This window comes from Cervus elaphus, chromosome X, assembly GCF_910594005.1.
Source record: "Cervus elaphus chromosome X, mCerEla1.1, whole genome shotgun sequence".
Classification (NCBI taxonomy): Eukaryota; Metazoa; Chordata; class Mammalia; order Artiodactyla; family Cervidae; genus Cervus; species Cervus elaphus.
This window is the reverse complement of record NC_057848.1, coordinates 107,345,760-107,364,143: the sequence shown is the minus strand read 5'-3', so window position 1 is coordinate 107,364,143 and position 18,384 is coordinate 107,345,760. Positions and strand designations below refer to the sequence as shown.

At 38.3% G+C, this 18,384-nt stretch overlaps 1 protein-coding gene across 1 annotated transcript in view; it reads right to left on the bottom strand.

Moving 5' to 3' along the window:
- ABCB7 (ATP binding cassette subfamily B member 7) overlaps positions 1-17,756 on the bottom strand; it is a 133,793-nt gene extending 116,037 nt beyond the window's left edge. Inside the window, exon 1 of the mRNA XM_043895839.1 lies at positions 17,537-17,756. Coding sequence (XP_043751774.1) covers positions 17,537-17,704 — 168 coding nt within the window. The 5' untranslated portion in view covers positions 17,705-17,756. The remainder of the gene's footprint in view (positions 1-17,536) is intronic.
- Between the last annotated feature and the right edge of the window lie 628 nt (positions 17,757-18,384).

The following is an 18,384-nucleotide window of genomic DNA, read 5'->3' as shown; positions in this document are numbered from 1 at the left end:
AGTCTACAAACAATAAATTCTGGAGAGGGTGTGGAGAAAAGGGAACCCTTTAGCATTGCTGGTGAGAATGCAAATTGGTACAGCCACTATGGAGAACAGTACGGAAATTCCTTAAAACACTACGAGTAAAAAAAATCTTATGACCCAGCAATCCCACTGCTAGGCATATAACCTGAGGAAACCAGAACTGAAAAAGACACACGCAACCCAAAGTTTATTGCAGCATTATCAATAGCTAGGATATGGAAGCAACCTAGATGTCTATTGGCCAATGAATGGATAAAGAAGTTTTTATACCTAGACACAATGGATTATTACTCAGCTATAAAATGGAATGCATTTGAGTCAGTTCTAATGAGGTTGATGAACCTAGAGCCTATTATACAGGGTGAAGTAAGAGAAAGACAAATACCATATATTAATGCACATATACAGAATCTAGAAAGTTGGTACCAATATCAACCATATTGATGTATGACAAAAACCTATGCTTTACAATATGGTAAAGCAATTATCCTCCAATTAAATTTAAAAAAAAATTATCACTGGTATTTATGTTCACCAATCTACAGAATGCTAATATAAATGACAAATTAGGTTGCTTAAGGAAAGTACGATGTGTCTTTTCAGTATGGTATGAGGAATGGAATTGCATTTTATGAAGGGAAAAGGAAGTAGGTGTGACTTACACTTGGCTGTTTCAGGATGGGAAAGCAAAGTAATGGAGTAATAGGTACAGAAAGTAATAAGGTCTGTGAAAAGTGGAAAAGAGGTCAGTGCATGGTCAGTACTAAGTTTAATAGCATTTGCTATCAAGAGAATAAATACACTTAATTTCACAATACATGGTAATATATACCCCAGTTGTTGTTAGTTGGGGCTATGATACTGTAATAATATTTTTTAAAATTTACATCCAGAGAGGAAGTTATTCATGATGGTTTTGTGACAGCTGTTTTTAGGGTTTTGGATCACATTATAGATATTTAGAACTATTATCCTAAAAAAAAAAAGAACTATCATCCTGTGACTTATGTAGGACACCTAATATGCTGAGTATCTGGCACTTGAAATCCTGTTTTATTGCTGGAGGTCCACATCTGTGGTTGACCTCTGTTGTTTTAAAAACTAAATGAAAATTTAAAACTCTGAAAAAAATAAATTTAATTAAGTTTACTTTTTTTAAATTAAGTTTACTTTTAAATGAATTTAAAAGTAAGCTGGTGTAAAAACTTGAATTTGGCTTTTCTACCTGTTAATAGTACACGCTTTCTTCAGGTGTTGAACTGCCTTTGATAATAGATTTACATTCCTTTTCCTCTTAAATGATCTGTTCTGTATTTACTTTTGCAATCCTTTATTGTTACTTTGGCTAAGTGAATAGCTATTGTTTCAGAATGACCTATGATCCTATCTGACTGAGTGTTCTAAACCCTTTGGATATTTGACAAAACTTCCTAAATCAAATTCTAAAGAAGCACTTATGAATTCTAGCTAATTTTGGGATGTTTCAGAGGGCCCCTGAAACATCCCAGAGAGATTAAACCAATTAGGTTCATTTGGTATGTTGAATTACATGGGAAGTATTGTCAAATGAGTAATAAATCTTAGGTTATATTGGATGGTAAATGTTACTGATATCCTAAAAATTATATGGAGTTAAAATTCTGATATGTCCTGGTAAAATATTATCAGTCATAATTTTAGTTATATCTTAAAGTTTTGTCACAGCACTAACCAATTTTCAAAATACTGCTTCCTTTTCAAGAAGATTTACAGAAAGGACTTTTGGATAAATTCAAGTTTCTGAACAGGGTAAGACATTAAAGGATTCTCAAGGGAAACCTGATGGCTTCACAAAGATTAACAAAAGGACTGAATGAACTGGTGAATATGCTTATAACTTTTATGGCTTCTATCTGAAAAATTACTGGTTTGAATCTGTGTTTTCCAGGTATAAGGAAAGCTTCCCCTCAAACTGATTATAACTTAACAGCAATTTGGTAAGATGATATTTTTGTTAAGCAAAATTGAAACATTATCTTTTCTCTCTACCTGATGCCTCCAGAGATTGGAAACTCTTAGGTTTCCAGTACCTTTATCAGATAACTTAGGAAGGCTATCTCACTAACAGCTCAAGAAATTTTGGAGACCTTGAGAAGGGAGGAATTCACCTAGATCTGTCAAGCAAAATCTGTGATAAGCCTTTGGTGTGACTTTCCTAGCCCTGAGAGGATTAAAAAAAACAAGTTCAGTCTGAGACTCTTTTAATTATTTTAATTGGAGGATAATTACTTTACAATATTTTGATGGTTTGTACCATACATCGACCAACATGAATCAGCCATGGGTGCATATGTGTTCCCCCATCCTGAACGCCCCTCCCATCTCCCTCCCCACCCCATCCCCCCAAAACACCAGCTTTGAGTGCCCTGCTTCATGCTTGCACTGGTCATCTATTTTACATATGGTAATACACATGTTTCAACACTACTCTCTTGAATCATCCCACCCCCACCTTCTCCCACAGAGTCCAAAAGTCTGTTTTTACGTTGTGTCTCTTTTGCTGCCTTGCATATAGGATCATCATTACCATTTTTCTAATTCCATATATATGCGTTAATATACTGTATTGGTGTTTCTCTTTCTGACTTCACTCTGTATAATAGGCTCATTTCATCCACCTCATTAGAACAGACTCAAATGTGTTTCTTTTTATAGCTGAGTAATATTCTATTGTGTATATGTACCACAACTTCCTTATCCATTTGTTGGCCAGTGGACATCTAGGTTGCTTCCATGTCCTAGCTATTGTAAACGGTGTTGCAATGAACATTGGGGTACGTTGTGTCTCTTTCAATTCTGGTTTCCTTGGCATGTATGCTCAGCAGTGGGATTGCTTGGTTGTATGGCAGTTCTATTTCCAGTTTTTTTTAAAGAATCTCCACACTGTACTTCATTGTGACAGTACCAGTTTGCATTCCCACCAGCAGTGTAGAGGGTTCCCTTTTCTCCACACCCTCTCCAGTATTTATTATTTCTAGTCTTTTTGATGGCAGCCACTCTGACTAGCATGAGATGACACATCACTGTGGTTGATTTGCATTTCTCTAATAATGAGTGATGTTGAGCATCTTCTCATGTGTTTATTAGCCATCTGTATGTCTTTTTTGGAGAAACGTCTGTTTCCTTCTTTGGCACACTTTTTGATTGGGCTGTTTGGTTTTGTTTTGTTTTTTTTTTTTTTTTTTTGGTACTGAGCTGCATGAGCTGCCTGAATATTCTGGATACTAAGTCTTTGTCAGTTGCTTCATTTGCTATTATCTTGTCCCATCCTATAAGGCTACCCTTTCACCTTGCTTATAGTTTCCTTTGTTGTGTAAAAGTTTTTAAGTTTAATTAGGTCCCATTTGTTTATTTTTGTTTTTATTTCCATTACTCTGGGAGGGGAGTCATAGAGGATCTTGCTGTGATTTAGTCATAGAGGATCTTGCCATGATTTATGTCAGAGAGTGTTCTGCCTATGTTTTCCTCTAAGAGTTTTATAGTTTCTGGTCCTACATTTAGATCTTTAATCCATTTTGAGTTTGTTTTTGTGTATGGCATTAGAAGTGTTCTAGTTTCATTCTTTTACATATGGTTGACCAGTTTTCCCAGAACCACTTGTTAAAAGAGATTGTCTTTTCTCCATTGTATATTTTTGCCTCCTTTGTCAAAGATAAGGTATCCACAGACTTGATAAAAGTTTTAGCAAAGCAAAAAAAGGAAGTTTGTGATCAATTATGGTTATAAAATCATTAGGCAAAGCTTACTGAGCCCAGATTTATTTCACAAACAAACTAGTTTTAATGTGGTTATATCTGGTAAAAACAATGATAATTTTAGGGAGAAAAGCTGTTTCAATGAACATTAAATCCCAGTTAATGGAGGTCTGTATCTGCTAAGACTCATTTCCTGGATAGTTCTTTGCTGTTATGGTATATTAATATAAAACTTAATTGACTTATTAAAGGACATCTTAAGTTTGCTTTTGAAGCTTATCTCAGCAATCTATCTTTGGATGAAGATCAAATGCCTCACAACCTGCCACTAAGACTATAAAATGACATAATTTAAGGGATTGTCTCTAACCCGGATGGAAAGACTTTTTATCAAGTACTCTTAACTACATCATGCACAGTGAAACTGAAGGGAAACTGATTCTTGCATTCATAATTCACACTTAAAAAGGGCCCAGACACAAAACTGGACTGTAGAGAGGACTGCCGATCTCAAACTCACTTTAAAATGACACTTGAATAGAAGAGGAGCTACACTCACACCAGGGCGAGAAGACAACGACATCAGAAGGAGAGAGCTTGCCCAAAATGCCGGCCTTGATTCATATGATCATTTATAATGTTTTCTTGACTTCTTGGAACCTTGCTTATAAATCAAATATTTTCTATCATGGACATGAGACTGCTGCTGCTGCTACTGCTGCTAAGTCGCTCCAGTCCTGTCCGACTCTGTGAGACCCCATAGATGGCAGCCCACCAGGCTCCCCCATCCCTGGGATTCTCCAGGCAAGAACACTAGAGTGGGTTGCCATTTCCTTCTCCAATGCATGAAAGTGAAAAGTGAAAGTGAAGTTGATCAGTCGTGTCCGACTCTTAGTGACCCCATGGACTGCAGCCTACCAGGCTCTTCCGTCCATGGAATTTTCCAGGCAAGAGTACTGGAGTGGGGTGCCATTCCCTTCTCCTGGACGTGAGACTACACTAGTTTTAAAACTCAATCCAATTACTGGGTTTATGGCCAATTACGTATGTCTAGTACTTCTAGGTTACCTTGGTGGATTTCCCCCCTCCAAAGCTCTGATTGGACTGCTCCTAGGAAATTTATTTTAGAAGACAGTTCAGTCCTATTCTGACTACTCACGATATTACTAGATGGCATCCTCTCACCTGGGCAATTAATAATATCTGCTCTGACCCTGGCCATAGATTTAAGTTTTCTCTTAGGGTCACTCAAAGTCAATCAGAGCAACAAGCTAAGTCTCAATCAAAAACTGTAACCTCTCATCTACTAAAAGGAAAACACTCACAACTATGGGATGAATCTACATAGTTAACACCAGGCTATGGTCATTAAGTTTAAAAGCTCTTCTATGTTGGAAACAATTAAATCATGCTAAGAATGATCAAGTTAGTAACATTATGAAACAAGGCTGTTGCCTTATTACCTTAGAGTCAGTGATTGGTACAGAACTGACAAGGTCAGGTGATCAGGGATTCACTGAATTGCATCTAATGGAACTTGGTGGATTGTGGTACTAATTTATGGCCTTGGCTTCTACTGGGATAGATAGGAAGGTATAGTCTGGGATTCCCCTGAACTCAAGGTTATATACAAAACAAATTAGAGGTAACCCCAGCCAATCTACCATTGATACACAAGTCTGATGAGTCAAGAGATCTGTATTCTACCGGTATGACCATTTAGCAGCTATTTTTTGTGCCTTCAATAGGATTGGAAAATGTAACTGACCACATTGAAGCCTTAACAACTTTCACTGAACAAGCTTTAAATAATAGTAACCAGGCTATTAGCCTACTGAACTCTGAGGTCTCTATGATAAGGAAGGCAATGCTACAAAACTATATGGCCCTTGACATCCTTACAGCATCTTAGGGAGGCACCTGTGCCATAATTCAAACTGAATGCTGTGTTTTCATACCTGATGAATTCTCTAATGTAACCCATTTGATGAACCACACGAAAAATCAGATTTCTGCCTTGAGTGACCCATTCCCTAGTCTTGATCATCTTTTAAAAAAACTGGTTTGGTATGGGAGGCTCATGACTGAAACATTTACTTATAATTCCACTAATGTTATTAATTAATTTGTATCTTGCCTGTTTTACAAGATAATATATATACTGATTCTTGTATTACTAAGAGTATGATTGAGCCTCCAACAAAAATGATGATGACTAGACTTGAAGCAGTCCATCAAATGTTTAGACCAATATGCAATCAATGATTCTATCAGTGTAACTTTAGATATGGGAGGATGTAATGAGAGGGAATATTTTCCTGAACCATAACTAGAAGACAGGTTTCCAGAGATCTTTGACTATTAAAACCTAGTCAAGTAATAGCACTTGAGTGACCTATCAGCAAAATCTTCTCGAGAACTAGGAATGAGCCTTGCTAGCAATGTGGGACAAAATGGTCATGAAATGCCTTCCAAAGTATGGTCAAATTTATTACCATGAGGAGGCCTTATCAACTACAAATTAGCATTTGCCAGTCAACTACAAATTGGCACTTGCCAAGAGCATTCACCATCAACTGAACAAAAAGAAGGATATTTGCCATCTGCCTGTGCTGTTGTAGCTGCTGACCTTTGACACTCCCTGAAGGGAATTCAGGGTGGAGAGTGAGGCACTCTATCCTCCAGGAAAACTGGTGGAATAAGTCTCTATAGATAGATATTTTCAGGAACTGGTTTCAAGACGCCAATCTTTGCATCTCCTCATATCTAGAAAAGCACTAAATCCCTTCATGAAGACACCAGTTCCTTGTGACTAGCAGAAAACTTTTTGCAAAATGAGTGCTTGACTACACTGAACTCCCCCTTCTGCAAAATGTTACATATTTACCTTCCCTCTCTGCCTCATTGGAGAAGTCTCTCAGAGCTATCTGAGGTGCTGACTCCCCGTCTGCAGTCCTCATTTTGCCCCAAATAAAACTTAACTGGCAACTCTCACAAGAGCATCTTTTTTAGTCAACAGAAACCTGCAAAGAGATCCATGGACACATTACAGTAAAAATAATGAAAGTCAAAAAAAAAGGGAAAATCTTGAAAGTTCAGTTCAGTACAGTCACTCAGTTGAGTCCGACTCTTTGTGACCCCATGAACTGCAGCATGCCAAGCCTCCCTGTACATCAGCAACTCGCACAGTTTACTCAAACTCATGTCCATTGAGTCGGTGATGCCATCCAACCATCTCATCCTCTGTCATCCCCTTCTCCTCCCGCCTTCAATCTTTCCCAGAATCGCAGGGTCTTTTCAAACGAGCCAGTTCTTTTCATCAGGTGGCCAAAGTATTGGAGTTTAAGCCTCAATATTAGTCCTTCCAATGAATACCCAGGACTGATCTCCTTTAGGATGGACTGATTGGATCTCATCTCAGTCTAAGGGACTCTCAAGAGTCTTCTCCAAAACCACAGCTCAAAAGCATCAATTTTTCTGCACTCAGCTTTCTTTATAGTCCAACTCTCACATCCATACATGACTACTGGAAAAACCATAGCCTTGACTACACGGACCTTTGTTGGCAAAGTAATGTCTCTGCTGTTTAATATGCTGTGTAGGTTGGTCACAACTTTCCTTCCAAGGAGTAAGTGTCTTTTAATTTCACGGCTGCAGTCACCATTTGCAGTGATTTTGGAGCCCCCCAAAATAAAGTCAGCCACTGTTTCCCCATCTATTTGCCAAGAAGTGATGGGATCTGATGCCATGATCTTAGTTTTATGAATGCTGAGCTTTAAGCCAACTTTTTCACTCTCCTCTTTCACCTTCATCAAGAGGCTTTTTAGTTCCTCTTCACTTTCTGCCATAAGGGTGGTGTCATCTGCATAGCTGAGGTTATTGATATTTCTCCTGGCAATCTTGATTCCAGCTTCTGCTTAATCCAGCCCAGTGTTTCTTATGATGTACTACGCATATAAGTTAAATAAACAGGGTGTGACAACATACAGCCTTGATGTACTCCATTTCCTATTCGGAATCAGTCTGTTATTCCATGTCCAGTTCTAACTGTTGCTTCCTGACCTGCATACAGGTTTCTCAAGAGGCAGGTCAGGTGGTCTGGTATTCACATCTTTTTCAGAATTTTCCACAGTTTGTTGTGATCCACACAGTCAAAGGCTTTGGCACAGTCAATAAAGCAGAAATAGATGTTTTTCTGGAACTTTCTTGCTTTTTCAATGATCCAGAGGATGCTGGCAATTTGATCTCTGTTTCCTCTGCCTTTTCTAAATACAGCTTGAACATCTGGAAGTTCATGGTCCATGTATTGTTGAAGCCTGGCTTGCAGAATTTTGAGGATTACTTTACTAGTCCTGTGGCCACTGCTGAGTTTTCCAAATATGCTGATATATTGAGCGCAGCACTTTGATAGCATCATCTTTTAGGATTTGAAATAGCGCAATTGGAATTCCATCACCTCCACTAGCTTTGCTCGTAGTGCTGCTTTCTAAGGCCCACTTGACTTCACATTCCAGGATGTCTGGCTCTAGGTGAGTGATCACACCATTGTGATTATCTGGGTCTTTAAGATCTTTTTTGTACAGTTCTTCTGTGTATTCTTGTCACCTCTTCTTAATATCTTCTGCTTCTGTTAGGTCCATACCATTTCTGTCCTTTATTGAGCCCATCTTTGCATGAAATGTTCTCTTGGTATCTCCAATTTTCTTGAAGAGATCTCCAGTCTTTCCCATTCTATTGTTTTCCTCTATTTCTTTGCACTGATCACTGAGGAAGGCTTTTTTGTATTTCCTTGCTATTCTTTGGAACTCTGCATTCAAATGGGTATATCTTTCCTTTTCTCCTTTACTTTTCACAGCTATTTTTAAGGCCTCCTCAGGCAGCCATTTTGCTTTTTTGCATTTCTTTTCCATGAGGATGGTCTTGCTCCCTGTCTCCTGTCCAATGTCACGAACCTCCATCCATAGTTCATCAGGCACTCTATCAGATCTAGTCCCTTAAATCTATTTCTCACTTCCACTGTATAGTCATAAGGGATTTGATTTAGGTCATACCTGAATGGTCTAGTGGTTTTCTACACTTTCTTCAATTTAAGTCTGAATTTGGCAATAAGGAGTTCATGATCTGAGCAACAGTCAGCTCCCATTCTTGGTTTTGCTGACTGTATAAAGCTTCTCCATCTTTGGCTGCAAACAATATAATCAGTCTGATTTCGGTGTTGAACATCTGGTGATGTCCGTGTGTAGAGTCTTGTCTTGTGTTATTGGAAGAGGGTGTTTGCTATGACCAGTGCTTTCTCTTGGCAAGACTCTATTAGCCTTTGCCCTGCTTCATTCTGTACTCCAAGGCCAAATTTGCCTGTTACTCCAGGTGTTTCTTGACTTCCTACTTTTGCATTCCAGGTCCTATAATGAAAAGGACATCTTTTTTTGGTGTTAGTTCTAGAAAATCTTGTAGGTCTTCATAGAAGCATTCAACTTCAGCTTCTTCAGCATTACTGGTCGGGGCACAGACTTGGATAACCATGATACTGCATGGTTTGCCTTGGAAACAAACAGAGATCGTTCTGTCGTTTTGGAGACTGAGGCCAAGTACTGCATTTTGAACTCTTTGTTGACTATGATGGCTACTCCATTTCTTCTAAGGGATTCTTGCCCACTGTAGTCGATATAGTGGTCATCTGAGTTAAACTCACCCATTCCAGTCCATTTTAGTTCGCTGATTCCTAAAATGTCATTGTTCACTCTTGCCATCTCCTGTGTGACCACTTCCAATTTGCCTTGATTCACGGACCTAACGTTCCAGTTTCCTATGCAATACTGCTCCTTGCAGCATCGGACCTTGCTTTCATCACCAGTCACATCCACAACTGGGTATTGTTTTTGCTTTGGCTTCATCTCTTCATTCTTTCTAGAGTTATTTCTCCACTGATCTCCAGTAGTATATTGGGCACTTACTGACCTGGGGAGTTCATCTTTCAGTGTCCTATCTTTTTGCCTTTTCACAGTGTTCATGGGGTTCTCAAGGCAAGAATACTGAAGTGGTTTGCCATTCCCTTCTCCAGTGGGCCACATTTTGTCAGAACTCTCCACCATGACCCGTCCATCTTGGGTGGCCCTACATGGCATGGCTCATTGTATCATTACACTATATAAATGTACATTTTTTTCTATTTTCTTCTTTGTACTGATTTAAAAAGCAATCATATAAAAATATTTATATAATGTTTGGTTGAGCCTATAACATAGAGAGATGCAATACACTTGCCAATAACAGCATAAAGGAAATGGGTGGCAGCACAGCTGTATTGGGCTAAGGAATGAATCCTAATGGTAACTCAAACACTACAGAACAAATGAAAGGAACAAGAAATGATAAATATGAAGCTTAAAGTAACAAAAGCCATAAATATTTATTTACCCTCCTTTCTTATATCAACTTCTTTAAAAGTCATAAAATTATATCAAGTCATAATTATGACAATATATTGTTAGGACTGTAACATTTATAGATGTAATATATAGAGAAGTAAAGCAACAAAGTGGGGGAAGAAACCAGAACTATGCAAAAGTAATGTTTCTATAACTCACTAGAATTGTTATAAAATTCTTAGAAGAAAACATAGGATAAATCTTCATTACCTCAGATTTGGCAATGGATTTTTAGCTATAACACCAAAAGTATGACCAATAAAAGAAAAAAATAGATAAATTTGACTTCAACAAAATGAAAAACGTCTGTGCTTCAAAGGACACCATCAAGGACAAAAAAGACAATCCACACAATGAGAGAAAATATTTATAATTTTATAATTATATAATTATAATATAAATTATAAATTTATAATCATATATCTGATAAGGGACTTGAATCTAGAATAAGGACTCTCATATCTCAATAATAAACAGAACAATAATCCAATTAAACATTGGGTAAAGGACCTGAATTGACATTTCTCCAAAGAAGATGGAGAATGCAAATGGCCAATAAGCACATGGATAGTTGCTCAACATCTTTAGTTACCAAAAAAAATACAAATCAATACCACAAGGAGACATGACTTCACACCCACCAAAACAGCTAGACTAAAAAAATCAGATAACAACTAACAGCTAGGATATAGAAAAACTGGTACCCTCAGACACTTCTGACAGTAATGTAAAATGCTGTAGTCACTCTGAAAACCAGTTTGGCAGTTTCATAAAGAATTAAACATAGAATTACCATATGACCCAACAATTCTACTCTTATGTATACACCCAAGAGAAATGAAAATGTTATGTCCATATAAAACTTGTTTTATGTGGGCAGACTGTTACTAGATTTATCATGGTGCTCATTTTATAAGGTATGCAAATGTCAAATCATTATGTTATACACCTTAAACCAGCATAATGTTGTATGCCAATTATATTCAATAAAAAATAGTTAAATAAAAAAAAAACTTGTACATGAATGTTAAGCACCATTATTCATTACAGACAAAAGATGGAAACAACCTGAATGACTATCAACTGACGAATGAATAATCTTACATCCATATCATCAAATATTATTCAGCTATAAAAAGAAACGAAGTATTTAATGCATGCCATACACAGATGAATCTTGAAAACAATGCTAAGAAGCCAGTCTCAAGACCAAATATTAAATGATTCCATTTATGTGAAATGTCCAGAACGGACAAATCTATAGAGACTGAAGATAGATTAATGGTTGTGTAAGTCTGGTGGGGAAGGGGGAATGACGGTGATAGCCAAAAGGTTTCTTTCTGAGGTAATGAAAATGTAAAACTGACTATGGTGATGGTGGTATGTATTGCTGAATATACTAAAACCCATTGAATATAATAAATCCATTGAACTGTACACTTTAAGTGGGTGACTTTTAGATATGTGAACTAATCCCAATAAAGATGTTTTTAAAAATGAAGAAAGTACATTATCAGTGTCAGGATCAAGAGTTAAGAACTCATTAAACATATATTAAAAAAGCATTATGGATTACATATATGATGCCTCAGTTTCTACCATATCAATATTAATGAAATAAATCCAAAATTCTGTCATTCAAAACTTGTAAGTCTTTTTAATATGAATTAGTGTAACAGAGAGGCAACTGTATAATAATCATTATAATTTAGGTCTTATCATATAAAATCTTTCCATTTTAAGAAAAAACTTTTTCTTAATAAATAAACTCAAATAAATAATAATAAACTCAAAATGGATTAAATACCTAAATGTAAGGCCAGACACTGTAAAACTCTTATATTAGAGGACAGGATAGCCAGAACACTCTGACATAAATCACAGCAAGATCTTTTTTGATACACTTCCTAGAGTAATGAAAATAAAAACAAAAATTAACAAATGAAGCGAAGCAAAGTCGCTCAGTCGTGTCAGACTCTTTGTGAACCCGTGGACTGTAGCTTACCAGGCTCCTCAATCCACGGAATTCTCCAGGCAAGAATACTGGAGTGGATTGCCATTTCCTTCTCCAGGGGATCTTCCCAACCCAGGGATCAAACCTGGGTCTCCCACGTTGCATGCAGACGCTTTACAATCAGAGCCACCAAACGGGACCTAGTTAAAAGCTTTTTGCACAGGAACAGAAACCATGAACAAAACAAAAGGACAACTCACAGAATGGGATGTGACAGACAAGGAATTAATCTCCAAAATATATAAACAGCTCATGCAGCTCAATAGAAAAAAATGCAAATATGGGTGGAAGACCTAAATAGACATTTCTCCAAAGAAGACATACAGATGGCCAAGAGGCATATGAAAAAATGTTCAACATCACTAATTATTAGAGAAATGAGAATCAAAACTACAATGAGGTATCACCTCACATCAGTCAGAATGGCCATCATCAAAAGATCTACAAACAATAAATGCTGGAGAGGGCTTCCCTTGTGGTACAGTGGATGGGAGTCTGCCTGCCAATGCAGGAGACCCGAGTTCAATCCCTCGCCTGGGAAGATTCCACATGCGGTGGAGCAACCAACTCCATGTACCACAACTACTGAGCCCACGCTCTAGAGCCTGCAAGCCCGCACCACAAATACTGAAGCCTGTATGCTCTGGGGTCCACGAGCCATGACTACTGAGTCCACATGCCACAACTACTGAAGCCCTTGCACAAAGAGTCTGTGCTCTGCAGCAAGAGAAGCCACTGCAGGGAAAAGCCATTACAACAAAGAGTAGCCCCCACTCACCACAACTAGAGAAAGCCTGCACGCAGCAACAAAGACCCAGCTCACCAAAAATTAAAATTAATTAATTAAAATTAATTAAATTAACTGGGAATGTAAATTGTTACAGCTGCTGTGGCAAACAGTATGGAGGTTCCTTAACTAAAAATAGAGCTACTATATGACCCTTCAATCCTGCTCCTGGGCAAATATTCAGGAAAAAACATAATTCAAAAAGATACATGTACCCCAATATTCATTACAGCACTATTTACAATAGCCAGGACATGGAAGCAACCTAAAGGTCCATGAACAAAGGAATGAATAAAGAAGATGTGGTACATATATACAAGGGACTGTTATTCATCCATAAAAAAGAACAAAATAACGCCATTTGCAGCAACATGGATAGACCTAGACACTGTCATACTGAGTGTAGGAAGTCAGAGAAAGACAAATATCATGTGATACTGTTTATATGTGGAATCCAAAAAAAAAAATGGTACAAATGAACCTATTTATGAAAAGGAAAAAAGAGTCACAGATGTAGAAAGCAAACTTATGGTTACTAGGGGAGAAGGAGGTGGGCATAAACTGGGAGACTGGGACTGACATGTACAAACTGCTATATTTAAAATGGATAACCAACAAGGACCTACTGTATAGCACAGGGAACTCTGCTCAGTGTTATATGGCAGACCGGATAGGAAGGGAATTTGGGGAAGAATGGATACATATATGTATGGCTGAATCCCTTTGCTGTCCACTTGAAACTATCACAACATTGTTAATCAGCTATACTTCAATATAAAATAAAAAGCTTTAAAAAATAAAATAAAAAACTAATAACCTATTTTATAGTACAGGGAACTCTACTCAATATTGTAATGACCTATATGGGAATAGAATCTAAAAAATAATAGATATATGTATATGTATAACTGATTCACTTTGTTGTACAGCAGAAACTAACACAACATTGTAAATCAACTATACTTCAATAAAAAATTATTTTTAAAAAATGAAAGTATCAGTGTCAGGATCGAGAGTCAAGGACTCGTTAAACAGAAAAAAAGGCACTATGGATTAAGTATATGATGCTTCAATTTCTAACATATCAATATTAATGAAATAAATATAAAATTCTATCATTCAAAATTCTTAAGTTCTTTAATACTCATTAGTATAGTAGAGAGGCAAGTGTATAATAATCATTATAATTTAGGTCTTTTCATATGAAATCTTCCCATTTTAAGAAAAAACTTTTAAGCATTTCCCTCTATGAATTATAGACTAGACAACCGTCTAGTATAATTATTAGATAATGGGTTTCCCAGGTGGCTCAGTGCCTGCCAAGCAGGAGATGCAGGTTTGATCCCTGGGTCAGAAAGATCCCCTGGTAAAGGAAACAGCAACCCACTCCAGTATTCTTGCCTGGAGAATTCCATGGACAGAGGAGCTTTGTGGGCTACAGTCCATGGGACTGAAAGAGTTGGACACAACTCAGTGACTAAACAACAATTATTAGATAAGTATCTTTATAATTCAACACACTTTCACTGTGTGATTAGTGTCTGTCACAGTCTTAATTACCCTTATGTAAATATCTAACACACAAAAGGCAATAAACAAATGAAAGGCCTTAATGGCTGTCATTTATCTATACTAGAACTTAGTCTCCTCATCTGCAAAATTAGAAGGCCTGGATATGATCTTTTCTAAAGTAGTACCATTCAATAGAAATTTCTACAATAATGGAAACGTTCCATATCTATATGGCTATTCAGCCTTTAAAATGTAACTAACGCAACAGAGGAATTAGATTTTTAATTTAAACAGCCACATGAAGCTAGCAACTACCACACTATACAGCACAGCTCTAGGGCATAATCCTGTGTGAAAAACACGTTTCCCAATACATCACTGTAACCACATACAGGTGGGAATATTTATGTATTTGTATGGCTCGGCTTAAAAAAAAAAAGAACTCCCATATGATCTAGCAATTCCATTTCTGGGAATATATACAAAGGAAATGTAAACACTAGCTCTAAAACTATCTGCACCCCCATGTTCACAGTAGCATCACTTACAATAACCAAGACATGGAAACAACCTAAGTGTTCATCGATGGATGAATGGACAAAGCTATGAGATCATGCATGCATGCGTGCTAAGTCACTTCAGTCATGTCCGAAGCTTTGAGACCCTATGGACCGTAGCCTGCCAGGTTCCTCTGTCTACGGGATTCTCCAGGCAAGAACACTGGAGTGGGTTGCCATGAACTCCTCCAGGGGATCTTCCCCACACAAGGATCAAACCCGCATCTCTCAAGTCTTCTGCACTGGCAGATGGGTTCTTTACCACTAGCACCACCTACTAAGCCCCAGGAATGACACACATACACTCATAAAACAATACTTCCCTAAATACATATAAAGCATTGCTATTTTCTTTCCTATTCTACTAAATTTCATTTAAAAACAGTGCTGATCCAACCACTAATATGATTTCATAACACAGCACTAAGGTTCCTTTCAGCTCTAAAATACACTATACATACTAATGATTTGTTCTAAAATTATGCACTCAGTGTTTATTTTGTAATCTTAACCACAAGTAACTAATTAATCCGAAAATTTGCCTCAGGTTCTATCAGGGTCCACTTTAAAAGCCTTATAATCATTCATCTCCCTGTTAAACCCACATTTTCAAAAAAAAGAGACAAGAGTTCCATGCCTTTAAGAAGTAGAAAACAAAGGTAACATCTTTTCCTTGCTTTTTACACTTCAGAAATGGTAACCAAAGGAAATGGCAGGATGTAGAGGAGAGTGGAGGAAATTGTGGGGATAGTGTTCATGTAAAGAGAAAGCTAACTTTTTTATTGCCATTACTTCCTCTGAAACTCTTAATGACTTCTCCTTCCCCCTCATTCTTGGAGCCTGAAAGTCCTACAAATTTTATCTTAACTTCATCTGGCTTATTAGGGGACTAGAAAACAAGACTGGTTCCCAAGAGATCACATGTTACAAATTTCAACTACAAAATGCTTTAAAAAAAACTTTAATAAAAGGATCTGATTTGCTGCTCTAGCCCAATCTGCCATCTCCTGTCATGAATTCCTCACTAGTCTAAACTATAAGCAGTTCTACAAAAGGTTCATGCTCTGTCTTACCTGTGGGCCTTTGCACATGCTATTCCCTCTTTAACTAACTTCTAATTTTTCAGATCTTGTATTCAATACTTCAGTTACTCAAGGCAATGTTCTCCACCTCAAGATTAGTTTTGATGCCTCTCATGTATATTCTTACAGTACTTTATACCTTCCCCATCATTGCTCTACTGTATTATAATTGCTTTAAATATTTATTGACAAAGAATAAAAACTTAAGAGGTTGTTCATCATATAAAGCTGACAACATTTTAATGATTCAGATGAATAAGGGGTGCCATTTAAGCTTTTTGTCAATTATAGGCAATAAAAAGATACACTGAAGTACAAGCATTATACAAATAACAATTTAAATAACTATTCTAAAATGAGAGATAATGAATACAAATATTAAGATGCACTGTAGCCACAGCTACATTCATTTGTTAAAGATACGATTATGGCTTCCAAAATGACCTGTGTACACACAGGAACACTATTTTCAGATCAAAGGATAAAGATGTTTACATATAAATTTAGGGCGGTCTATGTTTTGGAGACAGAGATAATTACCGTTTGAGCCTATCAAGAAGCACTGTCAGCAAGGGAGCTAACTGGAGCTAACTCAATTTGCCGCTGGTTTATAGGTAGCTGAATGGCAACCCACTCCAGTATTCTTGCCTGGAGAACCCCATAGACGGAGGAGCCTGGTAGGCTACAGTCCACGGGGTTGCAAAGAGTCAGACACGACTGAGCGACTTCACTTCACTTCACTTGTAATCTTCCAGCGCCCTCCAAATTGCTACTTCCCGGTGAGTAAAATCTCAACCATTGGCAAATTGGCCCCAAACTCTTATTACTAACTTTGGGAAGTAGCCCAGTTTTCCTTGCATTTAGAAAAGTAAGCTGTCTGGGAATGGTGTCTGAGTGTGTGCTCAGTCGTGTCCGACTCTTTGCGACCACATGGATAGGGGCCCGCCAGGCTCCTCCATCCGTGGGATTGTCCAGGCAAGAATACTGGAGTGGGTAGCTATTTCACTTCTCCAGAGTATCTTCCCCACCCAGGAATTAAAGCCTGGTCTCCCGCATTGCAGGCAGACTCTACCGTCTGAGGCACTAGGGAAGACTATGGTGGTGTCTACCCTACCTCTTTAATTCAGAGGAAAAACTGGAAATTATGAGCGTCACCAGTGCTCCAGGTGCCCTCTGCCTGAAACCTTACGTCCCGTTCCCACTTACTGTACCCTAAAGATTTTCTTCACCCTCTCCTCAAATTTCTAACCCTAATTTCCTTCACTAATACTGCTCCAAGCTAGCCCTGAAAACCTTTCTTCTTTGCAGTTTCTGACTCAAAGATACAAGAGCAATTTTTTCCCTATAGGTCCCCTTGTCCTTCAGCCTACACATTCCAAGTGAAGGGCATCTCACCTGAGAGATTCCAGCAGTTCCCGAGCCGCGGAGCTGACGTGACCTCCACTGCGGACCTGGGCCCCGGAAAGAGACTAGAGGCCGAAACAGAATCTCCGCGTGCCGGCGCTTTTCGAAAGCAGCCGCCGCAGCTGCCCAGCGCCAGGAATGTATCGCGAGCAGCGCCATCTTGAGCGAGGAAAGAGGAACCGAAGAAGAGGATTGTGGGACGCTGGCGGTCGGAACTCGCTACCTTAATCCTTCTCCCCCTCCCTCTCTCCCTCCCAGGCGGAGACCGGAAATAGCTTCTCTGTGAAGATTCTGCCACTTTAGCGTAACTGCTTCCCCCCCGCCCTCCAACCCGGGTGGTTTTCGAGTGTTTTTCTTACACAGCCAGGAATATCGGGATAACATTGTCTTTCTTAGCTTCGATATGTCAGATAAAACACAGGATGCGCAGTTAAATTTGAGTTTCAGATAAACGGTGAATTATTTCTTAGTATAGTTATGTCCCAATACCGTATTTGCTAAATCCAGCAACCCTATCTTGTCAGTTATCTCACTCTTCTGCCGACTCCAACTCGGTGCCAATATCCCCTCTCTCCATTTTCCCTCTGAATATTCTCATCACTCTCCAGTGTACTACTGCTTAGGGAAGATTAAACTACGGATATTGATGTCCCCAGGGAGGAAGCTTCATCTGTGAGATTCACTTGGTGCGTTGTTGTTGTTTAGTCGCTAAGTCGTGTCCGACTCTTTTGTGACCCCATGGACTGTAGTCCGTCAGGCTCCTCTGTCCATGGGATTTTCCAGGCAAGAAGACTGGAGTGGGTTGCCGTTTCCTTCTCCCTGCTGTGTTGTAAGCGCTT